At 35.4% G+C, this 15,879-nt stretch overlaps 3 protein-coding genes across 4 annotated transcripts; 2 read left to right on the top strand and 1 right to left on the bottom strand.

Moving 5' to 3' along the window:
• Positions 1-324: 324 nt before the first annotated feature.
• On the bottom strand, positions 325-1,673 carry LOC129319739 (serine/threonine protein phosphatase 2A 55 kDa regulatory subunit B beta isoform-like). The gene is made up of 5 exons (XM_054964814.1): positions 1,540-1,673; positions 1,287-1,375; positions 1,060-1,161; positions 838-957; positions 325-537 (listed from the first exon to the last, which is right to left on the bottom strand). The coding sequence occupies exons 1-5, from the start codon at positions 1,622-1,624 to the stop codon at positions 325-327; spliced, it is 609 nt and encodes a 202-aa protein (XP_054820789.1). The 5' UTR covers positions 1,625-1,673.
• Positions 1,674-4,291: 2,618 nt separating this feature from the next.
• Positions 4,292-10,874, top strand: LOC129320105 (uncharacterized). The gene is made up of 13 exons (XM_054965293.1): positions 4,292-4,765; positions 4,977-5,112; positions 5,476-5,612; positions 5,964-6,165; positions 6,458-6,696; positions 6,803-6,914; positions 7,103-7,244; positions 7,366-7,517; positions 7,668-7,828; positions 8,255-8,554; positions 8,640-8,695; positions 9,063-9,277; positions 9,510-10,874. Exons 1-13 carry the CDS (start codon positions 4,556-4,558, stop codon positions 10,685-10,687), a joined length of 3,240 nt encoding a protein of 1,079 aa, XP_054821268.1. The 5' UTR covers positions 4,292-4,555; the 3' UTR covers positions 10,688-10,874.
• A 304-nt stretch (positions 10,875-11,178) lies between these two features.
• Positions 11,179-13,300, top strand: LOC129320104 (pentatricopeptide repeat-containing protein At1g74900, mitochondrial). 2 transcript variants are annotated; one of them, XM_054965291.1, is made up of 2 exons: positions 11,179-11,493; positions 11,572-13,300. In XM_054965291.1, exon 2 carries the CDS (start codon positions 11,592-11,594, stop codon positions 13,074-13,076), a length of 1,485 nt encoding a protein of 494 aa, XP_054821266.1. In that variant the 5' UTR covers positions 11,179-11,493; positions 11,572-11,591; the 3' UTR covers positions 13,077-13,300. The 2 variants fall into 2 exon arrangements, with proteins under 2 accessions (XP_054821266.1, XP_054821265.1); XM_054965290.1 differs by having other exon boundaries at positions 11,566-13,300.
• Positions 13,301-15,879: the final 2,579 nt, after the last annotated feature.

Below are 15,879 nucleotides of genomic sequence, written 5' to 3'. Positions count from 1 at the left end.
AACACTTTCATTCAGAAAATAGGTTATCTCGTTTTTAAATAATTAATAAAATAATAATGGTATAGAAAGGACAGCATAGTTCCATGTTCTCCTTGAACAGGAAAGAATATATTACGAAGTACATAAAGGACGAGCGAACTGTACCTATTATGTGAAATGGAATTAATATTAAAACTGAGATCTTGAGCATAAACCTTTTGGCATTTTGCATGAAAAGTGTTGCCCGTACCTTCAATCTAATTTCAAAACAAACTGGTGAGCTATCTTGTATGCCAAGAAATTTTGTTTTCTGGCGGAAAACAAAATGACAACCGAGAAACTGCTTTATTCCAATGAATTGTAATCATCATCATCAATGTCTTGAGATGGGGGATCCTCCCGATATAGGTTCTCTATCCACTCCAAATGATATCCATTAGAAGAAGACTGGGTTTCTTGCCCATTCATGAATCTCTTATGAGATAATAGAACGTTTTCCGAGGTTAAAAATCGATGAGGAGCCACTTCTTCAATTTTTTCTGCTTTACGTTCCTTAATCTACACCCAAAGAAACAAAGGGGAAAATAAAGGAGGAAAAAAAAAAACAGTTAGAACAATTTTATGATGCAGAATTAACTTACAGAGACAATCTGTGTCTATGGTGAAAATCATATGGCAGTAACTAATAGAAGAGATCATTTAGATTTCTTGGCGCCGGCTTCGTTTGTCCTTTTCTTGCAAAAGCCGAAAAGTTCTTTGTTAATCGGTGCAGGTTTGATGAGTTATCCGTTACATAAGTCAGAAAGCCTTGTGTTAAGGGGAAAATGAATCTTCAAAAATCAATCTAACAACCCGTACCATCCATAATTTAATTGTTTTATTGTTTGCTGAGAGAATGAGAAGCAATCCATTCTGCGCAATACACCAGTTCACTTTCTTAATCCTCTCTGTGACTTCCACATTACGGAAGCAATCAACCTACACAAGAATAACAGAGAAAACATGGAAGTCAGCTAGACAAAGAGAAAACCAAGAAATCCCCCACTACCCCCAGAGCGTAGAACGAAAAGATGAACGTACTTCAGGCTCGTGACTCTGGAATTCTGACAGGTACCGAGATTTAGGACGTCGTGCAGGAGCGGAATCCAGGTCCTCCAAAAATTTTCGAGTATATTGCAGTTTCTGATCATGATTTAAAGCATAAGAAATCGAAAACGGAAAGAATAAGTGACTCAAATTCAGATGCTATCGAAACAACGGAAAGAAGACGTGGTAGTTTGAGATTGTAAAAGGAAGATGATACTCACAATCTTTCCACCACCTTTTTCAAATATTACAACACGTCCTCCTTGATCTCCAATGGCAAGATAATCACCATGCTTCTCGAACTGAATTGCTGTTATGATATCATCCAAAAGAAAGCCCCCAACAATTAACGGAACAAAAAGACTAGTGCATGCGAGGGAAAGAAGAAGAAGAAAAAAAAAAAAGACGCGCGCTATTTTTCAAGAATCTCAAAATTTGAAGAGGAGGAAAATAATTTTTAGGAAAGATACAGACCCTCGCGAAATTGGTCGGCAGGGGGGCGATCGCCTAATATCTGATAGAAGTTCGACTGTAGCAGAGAAGAAGAGGACTGAAACATGACTGCAATGCATATGGTATATCGTGGCAAGACAATTCTGACAGGTAAAAGCGATAATGAATTTGAAACTTGGACTGTGAAAACAGGGCATTTACACAGTCTATTATTATTCTTCCTCTTCGCCCACTTGAATCTCCGAGAACCGGCGGTTCATTTCTTTTCCCGCCACAAGAACCGGCGGTCGTTATGATATGTTCCTTTATTTGATGACTTCCCTCCCTTCTAATTGGAGGAAAGATTGCAATGGCAAGATATTCAAACGTTCCTTTTATTCAAATAGGGGGAAAGATTACACATCTTCAGCGTCTTAATATATGTTATTATTATTATTTTATTTTGTAAATTTTAACATTTTAATAATATCAATAATAAGAAATTATTATAAAATAAATCATATATAAAAAATTTCTTAATTTAATTGAATTTTTTATATGATATTTATTCTATTACAAACTCTTTTTATTAATATTATTATCATATTAAAAATTTTTTGTCTTGATAAATGAATAAAAATATATTAAATATATAATGTTTAGTATACGAATCTTTCTGTTATCGCCAATATTTTCAAATAATGTTTTCATCTTATGCTTTGATTAGATTTTTCAAGTCTTTTTTTTTTTTCAGAAATTAAGTATCCCCTGCGGTGGAGAGTTGGAGCTGGGAACATAAATTGGATTATGTTGAATATGTTGAATAACTTGTTATATACTCCATCCAGTGCTATGTATACGACACTTTTTAAAAGTAATTTTTTTTAAATATAAAACATTTTACAATAATTAAATAATTTTTTTAATTATATTTTTTTTATTAGTGTGAAGATATTTAATATAATTGTATTATTATTTAGAACTAAGGGTAAAAATAAAATTATCTCTCACTTTTTATGATATTAAAAAAAAGTTAACTTTTTTTAAAATACATGAAATAGTTAAAAGCATCTTATGATAAAAATTAAAAAAGTAAAAGTTAAGTTAAATAAAGTATCAAATATTAATAAAATAAAAATATAACATCGTCGTGATAATGATCCTATATCCCATCGCAAACATATTTTTGTTTTGTTCAACAAAGTCTCGTCCCTTTTCTTGAACTGAAACAAACCTGTTTCAACATGATTAGGACAAGTGACTAAGATGGAGGTACTCATAAATACCCTTATTTTTTATCATATTTTTATAGTGACAAATAAATATGCAAAGACTCATTAACTTATGAAGAACTTGAATATCATGATTTTTTTTAATGAACCACTTTTAAGGTGCAGATATTTACTAACTGTTAATCCAACCTAATCTTCTTCTAGTTTGCACAGCTTTAAACGGGATCTTGTAGAAAAATTTTTAAATAGATCGTGTGTACTACATTATTTATGGTATGTTTAATAAAAATATAATATTTAAATTGTATTAAATATAAATTAGTTTTGATATTAATGATAGTAGGGATAAAAAATAAAAAATAAAATGTATATTATATTATAAAAATAAAAATAATTTAAAAAATGTCATACAGAATTTTATTTATATTATTTAAAATATTTTAATTAGACATATGATAAATGTGACATTGAGGGATTATAAATTATGTAATCGGACAAGGGGGCTGGTGTTTTGGGCCAGCATGACAATAGCACCCAATGAGGGAGGTATTTAAATGGGCCGGGCACAATGGCCAATCGGACCTTAGAAAATTCAACTCCGTTCTCAAACCCAAAAAAAAAAAAAAAAACAGCCACCCCTTATCTAGTGCCACATAAGAACGTGAAGTCGATCTAAATTTTCCTGTAACTTAAAATGCATAAAATCATAGTACCATAAGTAGCTCAATGATTGCTTTCTTATTGATATGAAATGAAAGGTGAAGAATGATTTCTGAATTAGCCCAAAGTCTTGAGGTGGTCCTGCCAAACCATTCCTCCGCTTCCTTGTTTTGTTATCTTATCCTCTCATGCCATTGCATGTTTCCTTTGTAAGTATTGTCCAGACAGCGATAAATTCATGTGGCCAATGTCTATGCCTGACAGGTGCCACCCATCTCTCGTCCCCCTTATACAATCCAGTAGCCACTATTCCACTTCACACATAGAACTTAAGCCTTCGGTTGTACCACAATTCCTCGTACACTTCTTATGCATTGATTACAAAACCCCAGGTGAAAAAAAAAAAATTCAAATTGAAGCCATTGAGTGAGATGAGACTAATGTATAAGAATAAGATGGCCGTTGGGATGGAAGATAACGTTTTTGAGGTTGATCTTCTCGCACTGTTAATTGTCTGCATTTCAGTGATAATGAAATTTCTCCAGTGTCCTCTCTCCGTTTTTGTCTTCCATTTTGTTATTTTCCATCACCAAATTAAGGAGAAAAATAATAGATAAAAACTGAAAGGAAACTGATGAGATTCAAGTAGATTTTCATTTATTTTATAATTTTTATTGTTATGCATTTTGTAATATTCCCCCCCCCAAAAAAAAAAAAAACCTAGCGTAAAGTTCAAATTATTGGCGACAGAAACAGTAAAAGTTATTTCTGTACTTTTTCTTATCTCCACAATCAATAGCAAATTTACCCGTGAGTTCTCTCTTAACTTATGCGCAAACGTCTCTCTTTCTCTAGCGCCAAGGCCTTGAAAAAGACAATTTTTCCACACTCACTTTCATGCCACTTATCCTTAACGGAACCATCATCTTCCCATGAGCAGCAAACTCACTCCAACCATTTTTTAAGGCACTTCCATTACTCCATTAATTCTGCAGATTTCTCTCTTTCTCTCTCTCATACACTCCCCAGTGCTGCATAGCTCCATGCCTTCTCCGTTCTCCTAAAGTTCAAACACTATTTACACAATATCTAGAAAATTTGTTTCTCTCTTGCTCGTAAGTTCTAACGGCTTCATGTTTGAAACTTCAATTTGAACATACTTTAAGATGGACATGCTTAGAATCATGCGAGTCAGTATGCTCTGTTGGGTATTTTTACTACTGAGTTCCCCGTCAAAATGTGGTACTTCAGAGGTCTCTGTGATATTTTTAAGGACTCCCCACGCATTCTCGCGCTTAAACTCAGCTACATTTGCTTTTGAAGCTCTGGATTCCGGTAGTGGCAGCCCTTGCACAAACTGTTCCCTCACTTGCAAGGTTTGTGCTTTTGTTTGACATGAACAAATTTCTATTCAAGTTCTTTTATAATTATTGGCCTTTATGAAAATTCAAAAGACTTATTCGCGCGCGCGCGAAGACATGAACGTACAACCTTCACTTTTCACATACGCTTCTACTTGGTGTTTCTGTTCCAAGATTTTGGGTTCAGAAAAATTTTCTGGATATTCAAAGTATGTTGTGTATGCAGCTTGATGATGGAATCGCATCAGTTTGTAAAGCAAGAAGAGTTATCTACTCAAGCTTGATAGATGGAAATCATAGTTTTGAGGTGTGCGGCAATGGTCCTCAAGTACTTGGCTGTGCTAGCTATAATTGGACTGTCGGTTAAGAAACTATCCTTTTTACTTTCAGCTAGCTATTCATTAGTTCTCAACTATGAGCATCATCTTCTATTAATTTCTTGCTGATGTGTCATTAATGAAGCCTGCCATATCTTCTGTAAGGAAAGGGCATAGTCTTTTGTCTATGTAATCGTGTACCAACTAGGGAACGGTTAATTTCCCTTATTTCAGATGCCATAACTAATTTTTGGTTTATCCTCTTTATGAAGAACATCAAATTATAATGTCATGAAAATGAGGAAAACGAGACTGTTACTTCAACTATCTCTTTGGGTGAATTGAGACTCATTCAGCTTTTTCATTCTTTCGATGCCAATCTAAAATCATTCTCTTTCTCTTTTCCAGATACAGTTCCCCCAACAGCATATGTTACTGCCTCAACATCTTTCACAAGCGCTTTAAATGTTTCAGTTGATATAACTTTCAGTGAACCTTGTATAGGTGAAGGAGGTTTCGGGTGTAAATCTGTAAATGCTTGCAATGTAAGTAGGTATTTTCTGTTTATGTTTTTGATTCTGTTATATGTCCATGGTATGATTCACTTTAATCATGTTGACTGTGCCCTCTCCCTACGTGTATCCTCCATGTGGAGAATGCCATGCTTCCCTATTTATACACCTTTCCTTGGCTGTGTATACAACCTAAAAGCCGTGCCATTCTATAGCTACTGGCTAAATTGTATATTTAATCTATATTTTTGGGCCACGAAAAGAAATCAAAGGATTGAAGTGTATAAACTATAAGATAATGTGATGAGGGTTTTTGTATAAGTAGCATTGAGTAACATGATACTGGATCAATTTTTAACAGATTGCTGTTAAATCTCTCTGCAGCTTCTGGTCTATGGTGCAGGCCAGGTTATACCATCTTCCTTTACCGTTTTGCAGCCCAACCTGAAGTATTCTCTTCTCATAAGTTTGTCATCCACTGTTCAATATGGACGTGCAATCCTTGTAATGGATAGGAATTTCTGCTCTGACATGGCTGGTAACAGCTTTACAAGAACTACAAATTCAAGTGTTTATGTGCACTTTGGTGAGTATTAACGTTTTCTACTGTCTTATTGGCATATAATTTTTGTACTTCTTGATATATCCTTTCGGTGGTTATTAATGGATGTCAATGTGCATTCTTGTATGGGGTACTTGCAGGTTTAATGCATGCGCTTGCTTGTTAATCTAAAATGATTTCATTACAGTATCAGGATTTGAATTTAGAACAACACTAGCTGAGTAAATTTGCAATGTTTTCTTATCAGATATGCTTACTTTTCTGGATGACTAATATTTAGAAATTGCTTTCCTTCTCTGGTGGACATTTTCTACAGATAGAAGATGGGACTACGTTAACTTGAGGACTCGTGTGCCTGAAAGGCTACTTCAACTTAACAGTGAAACTAGAACAGTGCTGGCAACTAATGACTATAATAAGCTGAAGGTGTTTGTGTACTTCTCAGCACCAGTTCTAAATTCTTCTACAGAAATTGTAAAACATCTCAGCATAAATCAGGGTTCACTTCTCCCAACTAGCGGAAAAACTCATGCAAATCGGAGATTTGGATTCTTGGTTAGTTTATTCATGGAACTGATATGCTACAGTTACACACTCAATGCTTCTTTGTACATATTCCCCTTACACCTGTTTTCTTCCTGGCCGCCCATCCCCATCTCAGATTGCTAATGTATCCTCGAACACAATAATCTCAGTGAGCTTCAATTCAACATCGATAATTAGCAGGCAGGGAATTTCAGTTGCTCCAGTTGCACCAGTTACTTTCCTTTATGGTACATCCTCCTCTAACGCCACGATTAAATTTTATGTAAAAGTACTTCATTTATAAACCTTTTCTTTTTAATTTCTAAACTTTGTTTTTCCTTTTTCTTCCACCTCTGGGACAACCATACAATGTGATGGACCTTATAATGTTGAAATTCCATTGCTCTCCCTTGCTATGGTCATGGATGGAATTCAGATTCTACTAGACCTGCTGTAAACTTGAGTACATATAGGATGAGGACACAAGAACACAACGTCCAGATATTAATTAAGTTTGTAAAACCTGTTTTTGGCTTCAATTCCTCTTGCATATCACTGACAGGGGGGAATTTGAGAAGGCAAGTATTTTCTAACTGCACATTATTGCACTCTTATACAAATTGTCAACTAATATTAAATTATGAAAAGGCCAATGTGACTTTATAACTTGTCCTTTCTCATACAAATATCTTTGCTCAGCTTTCATGAAATAAGTAGGAGCATATACATCATTGAGCTGCAAGCGGATGACAGCGTAGTATCTATCAATGTTCCTGAGAATGTAACTCATGACATTGCTGGAAACAAAAATCTAGCATCCAATGTTCTACAAGTGAGGCACTGTAAGATTCTTCTTCTTCTTCTTCTTCTTCTTGACATTGTAGTTACTTTTCTCCTACCTGATTACCATGATTAATCCTCTGTATTTTCTTGATGAAGATTTTGTTATTTAATATCAATAACAGTCAAATATAAATATTTTGAATCATGCAGACTCCATTCTCTGATTTCTAAAGTGATTTCTGCTTTCGCAACTGCATCTTTTGGGTTGACATCTCTTGCTGCTGGGCTGCTTACTGTCTCCACTGCTAGCCTTCAATATTATGGTGCATTTTCAAGATCGTCTTCTTTCTTGACCGTTGATCCAGCAAGGAGTCTTTTTGTGAGATATTTAACTTACTCGAACGATATCTTGTTCACCATTTACCACTAATCCATCAAGTAGTCTTCAATCACATGTTTATGTATTGGTCTTTATGGAGGAATGATACTAGAATCTACAACAACACTATTTGGCTGATAAGTGCTGCGTTAAATTTCAATGTTCATGACAAAATGAAGTTGTTACTTGAGAAAGTCTCTTTTGAATTGAGTATCTAAGGGCAGGGCGATGGGTATATTGAATTTACTTGATCTTAATTTCTTTTAGTTCTAAAATGGTTAACCCATTGGGATCTTTTTTTTTTTTTTTTAAACAAATTTTTTAATGTCTTTTTAATCATATATTTATGATGTCCTAAGCCTGAAAAAATTTATGTCTATGGAGAGGATACAACACTGATGGAGCCATTTTTTGTCAAACATGCAGAGAATTATTTGCTACATTCAGATTTTTGCACTATCTAAATGGTTATCAGTTAAGTTGCCTGTTGAATTTTATGAATTTGCCAAGAATTTGCAATGGACTATACCCTATTTGTTGGTGCCATGGGAAACAAGAAATATTCACCTGCTCTTGGTAGGTTCTAGTCCTTTTGGGAGTTCTAATCCCTTTGTATCCAAAGTTCCAGCAAAGATACCAAACATGAAGTTAATAGATAAGCTGATTAATTCTGCTCCAGTATATGGATCGCCTCTCACTTCTTCAGAGTATCAGCTATATTTTGAGGTCAGATTATTGTAGCTTACATTTTATTTCCATTTGTATTCATGAAGAAATGGACAGTCTAATTGATAACATCACATATCTGCAGAACCCGAATGTGCAACCAAAAGCTGAGTTTATTTCGGATTCACAACATTCCAGTGGGTGAGTTACTTGAATTTCAATATTTCATACATTGCACGAAGGTCATGACTCATGCAGTATAATTTTGAATATATATCATGCATTTACTATCATTTTACTTGTTTGATACTGTAAAATTGAGCCAATTGGTTATCAATACATAGATATTCGATGCATTGCTTTTGTTTCACTTATGACCAATAATAGAGGGGTGTTCCAGTAAAGAAATCAAGAGGCATATGATGTTTTCAAATTGCAAAATGTTTAGATGTTTTTAAATAGTGGTTCATAAATTCAAAGTTCAAATGCTAGAGAAAGGTTTGCTTTATAACATACTGTCTGGATGATCTGACTGCTCCCCCCCCCCCCCCCGGCGCTTCCAAAATAGGTGGATGGACTTCTCCAGAAGCATGTTTTGGCTGGTTGTGATCTTTGGTGGTTTGGTGATTCTACATGCTTTTCTCCTGCTTATTTTGAAATTCAGGAAGAGAAATTCTGAAAAACCGAAGGAATATGGGGCACTCACTTTTCCAAGATTTGAGATATTTCTTCTATTTCTTTCACTGCCTGGCATTTGTAAGGCCTCTACCGCCCTTATAAGAGGTAATGTAAATGACATTCGTCATTTTCTAATTATTTGACATGAGAATATAATATTCTATGCCAAAGAAATATACTTCACTTGAGCTAGCTTCAGATAATAACATCTATTATTATCACTTTGGTCTACCTATGTAAATATCTATTATAATTAGCATGGTCTACCTGTCTATATTGAACCATAGAATATCCACACTAATATTAGTTTCAACTTTTCTTATTTGTTTGGCTTTAGTAGGAAGTTCATCAGGAATGGTGGTTGGTGTTCTGCTGTTAGGTTTCGTGTCATTTGTGCTTCTATCCTTGTTCTTGTTCCTCTCCGTTGGAATCACGCTTGGTAAACTACTCCAGTACAAGGAAGTCCATCAAGAAGGCCAGAAATTTCACTGGTATCAAGAGCTTGTTCGGGTAACACTGGGTCCAGGTAAAAGAGGCCAATGGACTTGGAAAGAGCTACCGAACTCTGTTCGTTTAACCATATTTGGCCCTCTGTTTGAAGATCTAAGAGGCCCTCCCAAGTACATGCTTTCACAGATTGCTGGTGGGCATCCTCAGAGTCAAGGTGACCGCATCATAGCCTCTGAGGATGAAACAGAAGATGCAGAAGCACCTTTCATTCAAAAGCTTTTTGGGGTTCTCAGAATATACTATGTACTTCTTGAATCTATAAGACGAGTTTCATTTGGGATTTTGGCAGGTGTTTATAAGGAGAATGAGTCTTCCAAAACCCCAACAATTACCATACTCTCTATTTCTGCATTTCAACTCTTCTTCGTTGTGCTGAAGAAGCCATTCATAAAGAAAAAAGTTCAATTAGTTGAGATTATCTCACTCTCCTGTGAAGTTGCTCTATTTGCTACCATCTTAGCACTCTTGAACAAGGATTTTTCTCTCAGAACTGATACTAAATTTGGAATCTTCATGCTTATTCTGTTCCTGGTAGGGTTTTTGGCGCATATTATGAATGAATGGTATGCTTTATACAGACAGACAAGGCTGCTGGACCCTGAGGAGAAGTCACTCTTGGGAGGTCTAAAAATAGCTTCCATTGGGTTTCTCCTTTATTTCATTCCTCAGAGATGCATCAAGAGCTTGGAAAGTAGGTTACCTAAAAATCATGGTGCGAACGAAGAAACAAGGGATATTACTTTCTCAGATGAAAGATTCAGAAACTTAGGTGGTAGAAGCTCAGGTTCAACTGATAAACCATGGCTGAAACAACTGAGAGAGCTTGCAAAGGCTAGCTTTGGAAAAGAAGGAAGTCCAAATGATCCTTCTACTAGTACTACCAGATGGAGTGGAATATGGGGAACTAAAAGGAGTGGGAGCTCTTCTATGAACTCATCTTCTGATTTCAAGTCAAAACCAAGTGGATTATACAAAGATTTGGAAGCCATTTTTGCATCCAAGTGAAAGTTTATGATATATTTATGTATGCGTCAGTTATATAGATTTAGGGTTTGCAGAATTATGCAGAGCATGTGTTCAAAAACACATCAAAAAAACGTCATCAGCTTTCTCGAATGTCTTTGAATACATTTTGTTCAGCATGGTTGAGAAGTGTATAACTGCATGTTTGCTAGATAAACAATTTCAATTAGTTCCTTGATTTTCATAATTGAATTGAAATTAATTAAACAATCAACTGTTTCTCAGCAAATTAATTTTCACAAGGCATTTGATGAGTCTTGTGAATAAATCTTGTGCAGAGAATTTAAACTTTGGCTAAAATACTTGATTATAAAAAAGATTGTGTAAAATTTCGTAATTTCATGAAGAAAATAATATAACTTTACAAGTTTAAAAATTCAATTAATGTAAGCTGGCCAATTAAAATTTGGATTTTTTTATTAAAAAAAAATACTCGAAAGCAGAAGCCATTAGATATGCCATTACAATCCCAATCAAGGATTGCACAAGTTCATTTGGGGCTTGGAAAACCGCATGATAGCCTGGTAATTCTGAAAATCCTTTTAGCCAGTCTGCAGCTTCATTCGCACATGGTTTAGCTGGACCACCCATTCTCGGTGCATCACCGTCTTCTCTTCTGAGATGAGTGCTTGAACAGCATAAGAGGAATTAAGTTCAGATTATAAAAGTTCAGTGACCTCCGTAGAGTCAGATTCTACCACGATCCTCCTTTGCCCTGTGTCCCGTGTCCCAAGCGAGTTCAAGGCCAAGCAAACATGCCCATAAGACTAAGATACCCATTTTTTGAGGTTTTTTTTGTTTTTTTTAAGATACTCGTTTTTGGCGTTGCATCATCTAGATTAGATGAACATCTTTTGTAGGAGCAGCAGGCGAGGATGTAGAAGTGATGCTGAAGCTTCGGAGCCCATTCTATCTTCTTCACACGCTAAAGCAACGATTTTTACCCCCTTATCACTCTCTCGGCACCATAATTCAGCCATCACCGTCCACGCCGCAGCTGGTGGCGGAGGACTTTGCACTTGCCAAACTCATTCTCGAATCAGATACGCAATCTCTGTCTGAAACCCTACAAAGAACAACTTTCCAATGGAATCCAGACCTGGTGGATAAGGTCCTCAAACGCCTATGGAACCATGGACCCAAAGCGCTGCTATTTTTCAAGTGCCTTGAACACCACCCGACCTATACTCATGCCTCGTCATCCTTTGATTACGCCATTGACATTGCCGCTCGTATGCGTGACTACAAGTCTGTTTGGACTCTGGTTGCTCGTATGCGAGCTCGCCGTGTCGGACCAAGCCCTCGAACTTTCGCGATCATTACTGAGAGGTATGTCGCTGCTGGTAAAGCTGATAGAGCTGTAAAGATTTTTTTGTCAATGCACAAACATGGTTGTCGTCAGGATTTGAGTTCTTTTAATACGATCCTTGATGTGTTGTGCAAGTCCAGACGAGCAGAGATGGCTTATAATTTGTTCAAAGTTTTCAGAGGTAGATTTAGGGCTGATAGTATCAGTTATAACATAATTGCTAATGGCTGGTGCTTGATTAAGCGAACGCCCAAGGCTTTGGAGGTGATGAAGGAGATGGTAGAAAGGGGATTGACTCCAACTTTAACTACGTATAATATATTGCTTAAAGGGTATTTCAGGACTGGTCAGCTGACGGAAGCTTGGGATTTCTTTTTGGAAATGAAGAAGAGGAAATGCGATATTGATGTTGTGACCTATACTACCATGGTTCATGGGTTTGGTGTTGTGGGTGAAATTCAAAAGGCTAGAAAGGTTTTTGATGAGATGATTAGGGAGGGTGTTCTTCCTTCAGTAGCAACATACAATGCTTTGATTCAAGTTTTATGCAAGAAGGATAGTGTAGAAAATGCTATATTGGTCTTCGAAGAGATGGTGAGAAAGGGTTACGTGCCTAATTCAGTTACTTACAATGTAATCATTAGAGGGTTGTGTCATACAGGTGACATGCAGAGAGCCATGGAGTTTATGGTGAGAATGGAGGAAGATGATTGTCAGCCGAATGTTCAGACATATAATGTCATGATACGATACTTCTGTGATGCTGGGGAGATCGAGAAGGGTTTAGACATGTTAGAGAAGATGAGGAACAGGTCATGCTTGCCCAATCTAGACACGTATAACATTCTGATCAGTGACTTGTTTGTGAGGAAGAAGTCAGGTGATTTAGTGGTAGCTGGGAAGTTGTTGACGGAAATGATTGGTAGAGGCTTCCTGCCACGAAAATTTACTTTTAATAGAGTATTAAATGGGCTTGTGTTAACAGGCAGTCAAGATTTTGCAAAAGAGATACTAAGATCACAGAGTAGATGTGGCCGGGTTCCTCGGCATTTGAAGCTCTGAATGCTGGTTGCTTGTGGTTCATGTGTGATTTTATTGGTCTTCTGTGATAACTGTAACTGGCTCCTTAGAGTTCCAAAATGATAATGTAAATCAATTTATATTGTTGTTGTAGAAATTGAGGAAGAAATGCGGATTTATCAGTCTTGGAAATTTTAGAGGATTTGAAGATTTAATTGTGTCTCCGTAAAGAATCCAGTGTGCTGCACTGTATGACTATTGAACTTCATGAGAAGTTGTTGGCTAAAAATGTAAATGCTCTCTTGTTGAAATAATCAGTAATCAACAAAGTTTTCAATGTGCATTTGTTTTAATTCTGACCAATAACAGAGAGGTTTTCCGCTGAATAAATCAAGAGCCATCCTATGTTTTCAAATATAATTGGTTGAGTATTTCGTAAATTCAAAGTTCAGATTATAGAGCAAAGTTTGCTTTATAATATACTGTATGGTTGATTTTCCGCCTTTTCCTTTAAATAGGCGCACGGTCTTTTACTGAAGCATGTTTTTGTTTGCTGTGATCTTTGGGGATTGATTGGTACTCCACGCTTCTCCCCTATTAGTTTGAAATTCAAAAAGAGGAATTCTGAAAACTAAGAAAATATAGAGCACTCACTTTCCCAAGGTTTGAGAATTTTCTTCTATTTCATGCACTGCTTGGCATTTGCGCGGCTCTACTGCCCTTACATGAGGTAATCTAAATGCTACTAGTCATTCTAATTAATTATCATTTATTTTTGTGAAAAATGATATTGTGTGCCGAAGAAAATATGCCTGTATTACCTAACTCATGCTCCAACCTCCAGTCTCCTATGAACTTGGAAATTTCTTAACTGGGTTTCTGATAAAGACACAGTTCATGGTTCTTGCCTTTGTTCCGTCACTACTAGAAGAATTCTTCCTTCTTATGGGCTAGACTTTGACCCATGGATATTCCCATTGCTTATCTAATCCAGCTCAAATTTGCCTTGCAGGTCTACTATATTAAGACTGAACAATGGTACAAGCATATCAGACTCGGTCTTAACAAGAAGTGTGTCGACACGTTTATATATCTATTCATAATCATAATTACTGTGCCATAACTATTTTTATTGAAACGTGGTGTTTCTCCACAAACATTAGTGTTAACTTTCTCATTTGTGGTGATTCTCCACTATTATCCATGTGGTTGGCATTCTGCTGTTGGTTTTCCTGTCATTTGTGCTTCTAGCCTTTTACATGTTCCTCCCTTTTGGATCTACGCTAGGGAAACTACTGTAGAGCATGGAATCCATTTATCAAGAGCTTGTCTGCTTAACACCGAGTCTAGGTAAAAGAGGCCAGTGAACTTGGAAGAACTGCTGAACTCTGTTCATTTAACCATCCAGTCTTCTATTTGAAGATACAAGAGGAACATGCATTCACAGATTGCAGCTGAGTACCCTCCGAGTCATAGTATTGTGGTTGGCTTCCTCATTATTAAGAATGTTCACGAGACGGAACCGGACCGAACCGGGTCGGGACACCTTTGTCTAGTATCCCTTCTCAAAAAAAGATCGAGACTGAATTTTTATCCCGTGTCCCATCTCGCTAGAAATCAGAATCAAGATATCCTTTCATACCAATAAATTGAATAATGAGGAAGAAAGGCCTAAATAATAACATTTATTAAGATTTATTAAAAAAATAATTTATAAAGTTTAAAGCTAAAATAATATAAATACATAAATTACAATAATTTAAAGTCAATTATTGAATTACATTAATTAAACTATAAGTGTATAACACATTATAATAATAATTACAATTAATCTCTAAGCTATAAGAGCAATAAAAACATATCATTAAGTCATTATTCTTTTTTTTAGTTAAGATATGCTAAACTAGTTGCTCTCCAAAAATAAAGTAAGAAATATGATATAAAAAAAGGTTATTAAATATATAGATATATAAATAAATTATATTAATATAATTAATATATTATAAAAAAAATGTTACCATGTACTGCTCACTTTGTATTGTTAAAATTATCAATATAAAAAAATTTTAGTTTTAAATAAGAATTGCATGTATTCAAATTAAAATTAATATAATTAATAAAAGTATAAATTATATTGTAATTAATATATTTAATATATCTTTTTAAAATAAAAATAATATATATAATATTCAGGATGAGACAGGAGATAAATCTTGTGTCCTGTCCCATCATGTAAAGTTCTATCTTAATTATTTTTGAGTTGAGACAAAACCCATCTTAATATGATTGAAATAAAATTGTGTTAATAAAGACAGGTATAAGTTAGACACTTTTACTCATCATTTAAAACTATGATGCCCTGATAATGTTAGATACTTAGATTGTAGTTCATGTGTGTTTTTGTTGGTCTTCTTCCGACATGTTTGATAGTTTGACAATGGAATTCAATTTTTTTTTTTTTCCATGTTATGAAGAAGAAATGAGGATCTATGGATTTGAAGATTTTACTGCGGCTACATCAAGAAAAATCAACGTGCAGCTCTATGTCTTCTGATGCTCCTTTGTTCCTTCGATCTCCAAGAAAAGCTGTTGACTAAATGTAAATGCTCTCCCTTGTTGGAATAATCAGCAATCAGCAAAGTTTTCAGTGCGTAAGATTCAGTTTGCAACAATTGTTGCTAAACAGTGTGCTGATTGTCAAGCTCTTTGCATCGCTCGGCTGCAGTTTCTGTATCATATGGCTAGCAATCAATGTAATGACTCAACCCTGTTCTATTAAAAATTTTAAGTACACAGCTTCATCATCATTCAGCGTTTGATCAGATAATTTATAGGAAGAATGACA

This window comes from Prosopis cineraria, unplaced genomic scaffold, assembly GCF_029017545.1.
Source record: "Prosopis cineraria cultivar Desert tree isolate PC_DT_omini unplaced genomic scaffold, ASM2901754v1 PC9, whole genome shotgun sequence".
In the NCBI taxonomy this organism is placed as follows: domain Eukaryota; kingdom Viridiplantae; phylum Streptophyta; class Magnoliopsida; order Fabales; family Fabaceae; genus Prosopis; species Prosopis cineraria.
The sequence above is the reverse complement of the archived record's forward strand: the minus strand, read 5'-3'. Positions and strand labels throughout refer to the sequence as shown.

Coding starts and splice junctions, on each gene's coding strand:
- LOC129319739 (XM_054964814.1), bottom strand. CDS start 1,624: ATGTTTCAGTCCTCTTCTTCTCTGCTACAGTCGAACTTCTATCAGATA. Junction 958..1,059: donor TCCAGAGTCACGAGCCTGAA/GTACGTTCATCT, acceptor ATTCTTGTGTAG/GTTGATTGCTTCCGTAATGT. Junction 538..837: donor AAACAATTAAATTATGGATG/GTACGGGTTGTT, acceptor CTTTGGGTGTAG/ATTAAGGAACGTAAAGCAGA.
- LOC129320105 (XM_054965293.1), top strand. CDS start 4,556: ATGGACATGCTTAGAATCATGCGAGTCAGTATGCTCTGTTGGGTATTT. Junction 4,766..4,976: donor ACTGTTCCCTCACTTGCAAG/GTTTGTGCTTTT, acceptor TTGTGTATGCAG/CTTGATGATGGAATCGCATC. Junction 6,166..6,457: donor AAGTGTTTATGTGCACTTTG/GTGAGTATTAAC, acceptor CATTTTCTACAG/ATAGAAGATGGGACTACGTT.
- LOC129320104 (XM_054965291.1), top strand. CDS start 11,592: ATGCTGAAGCTTCGGAGCCCATTCTATCTTCTTCACACGCTAAAGCAA.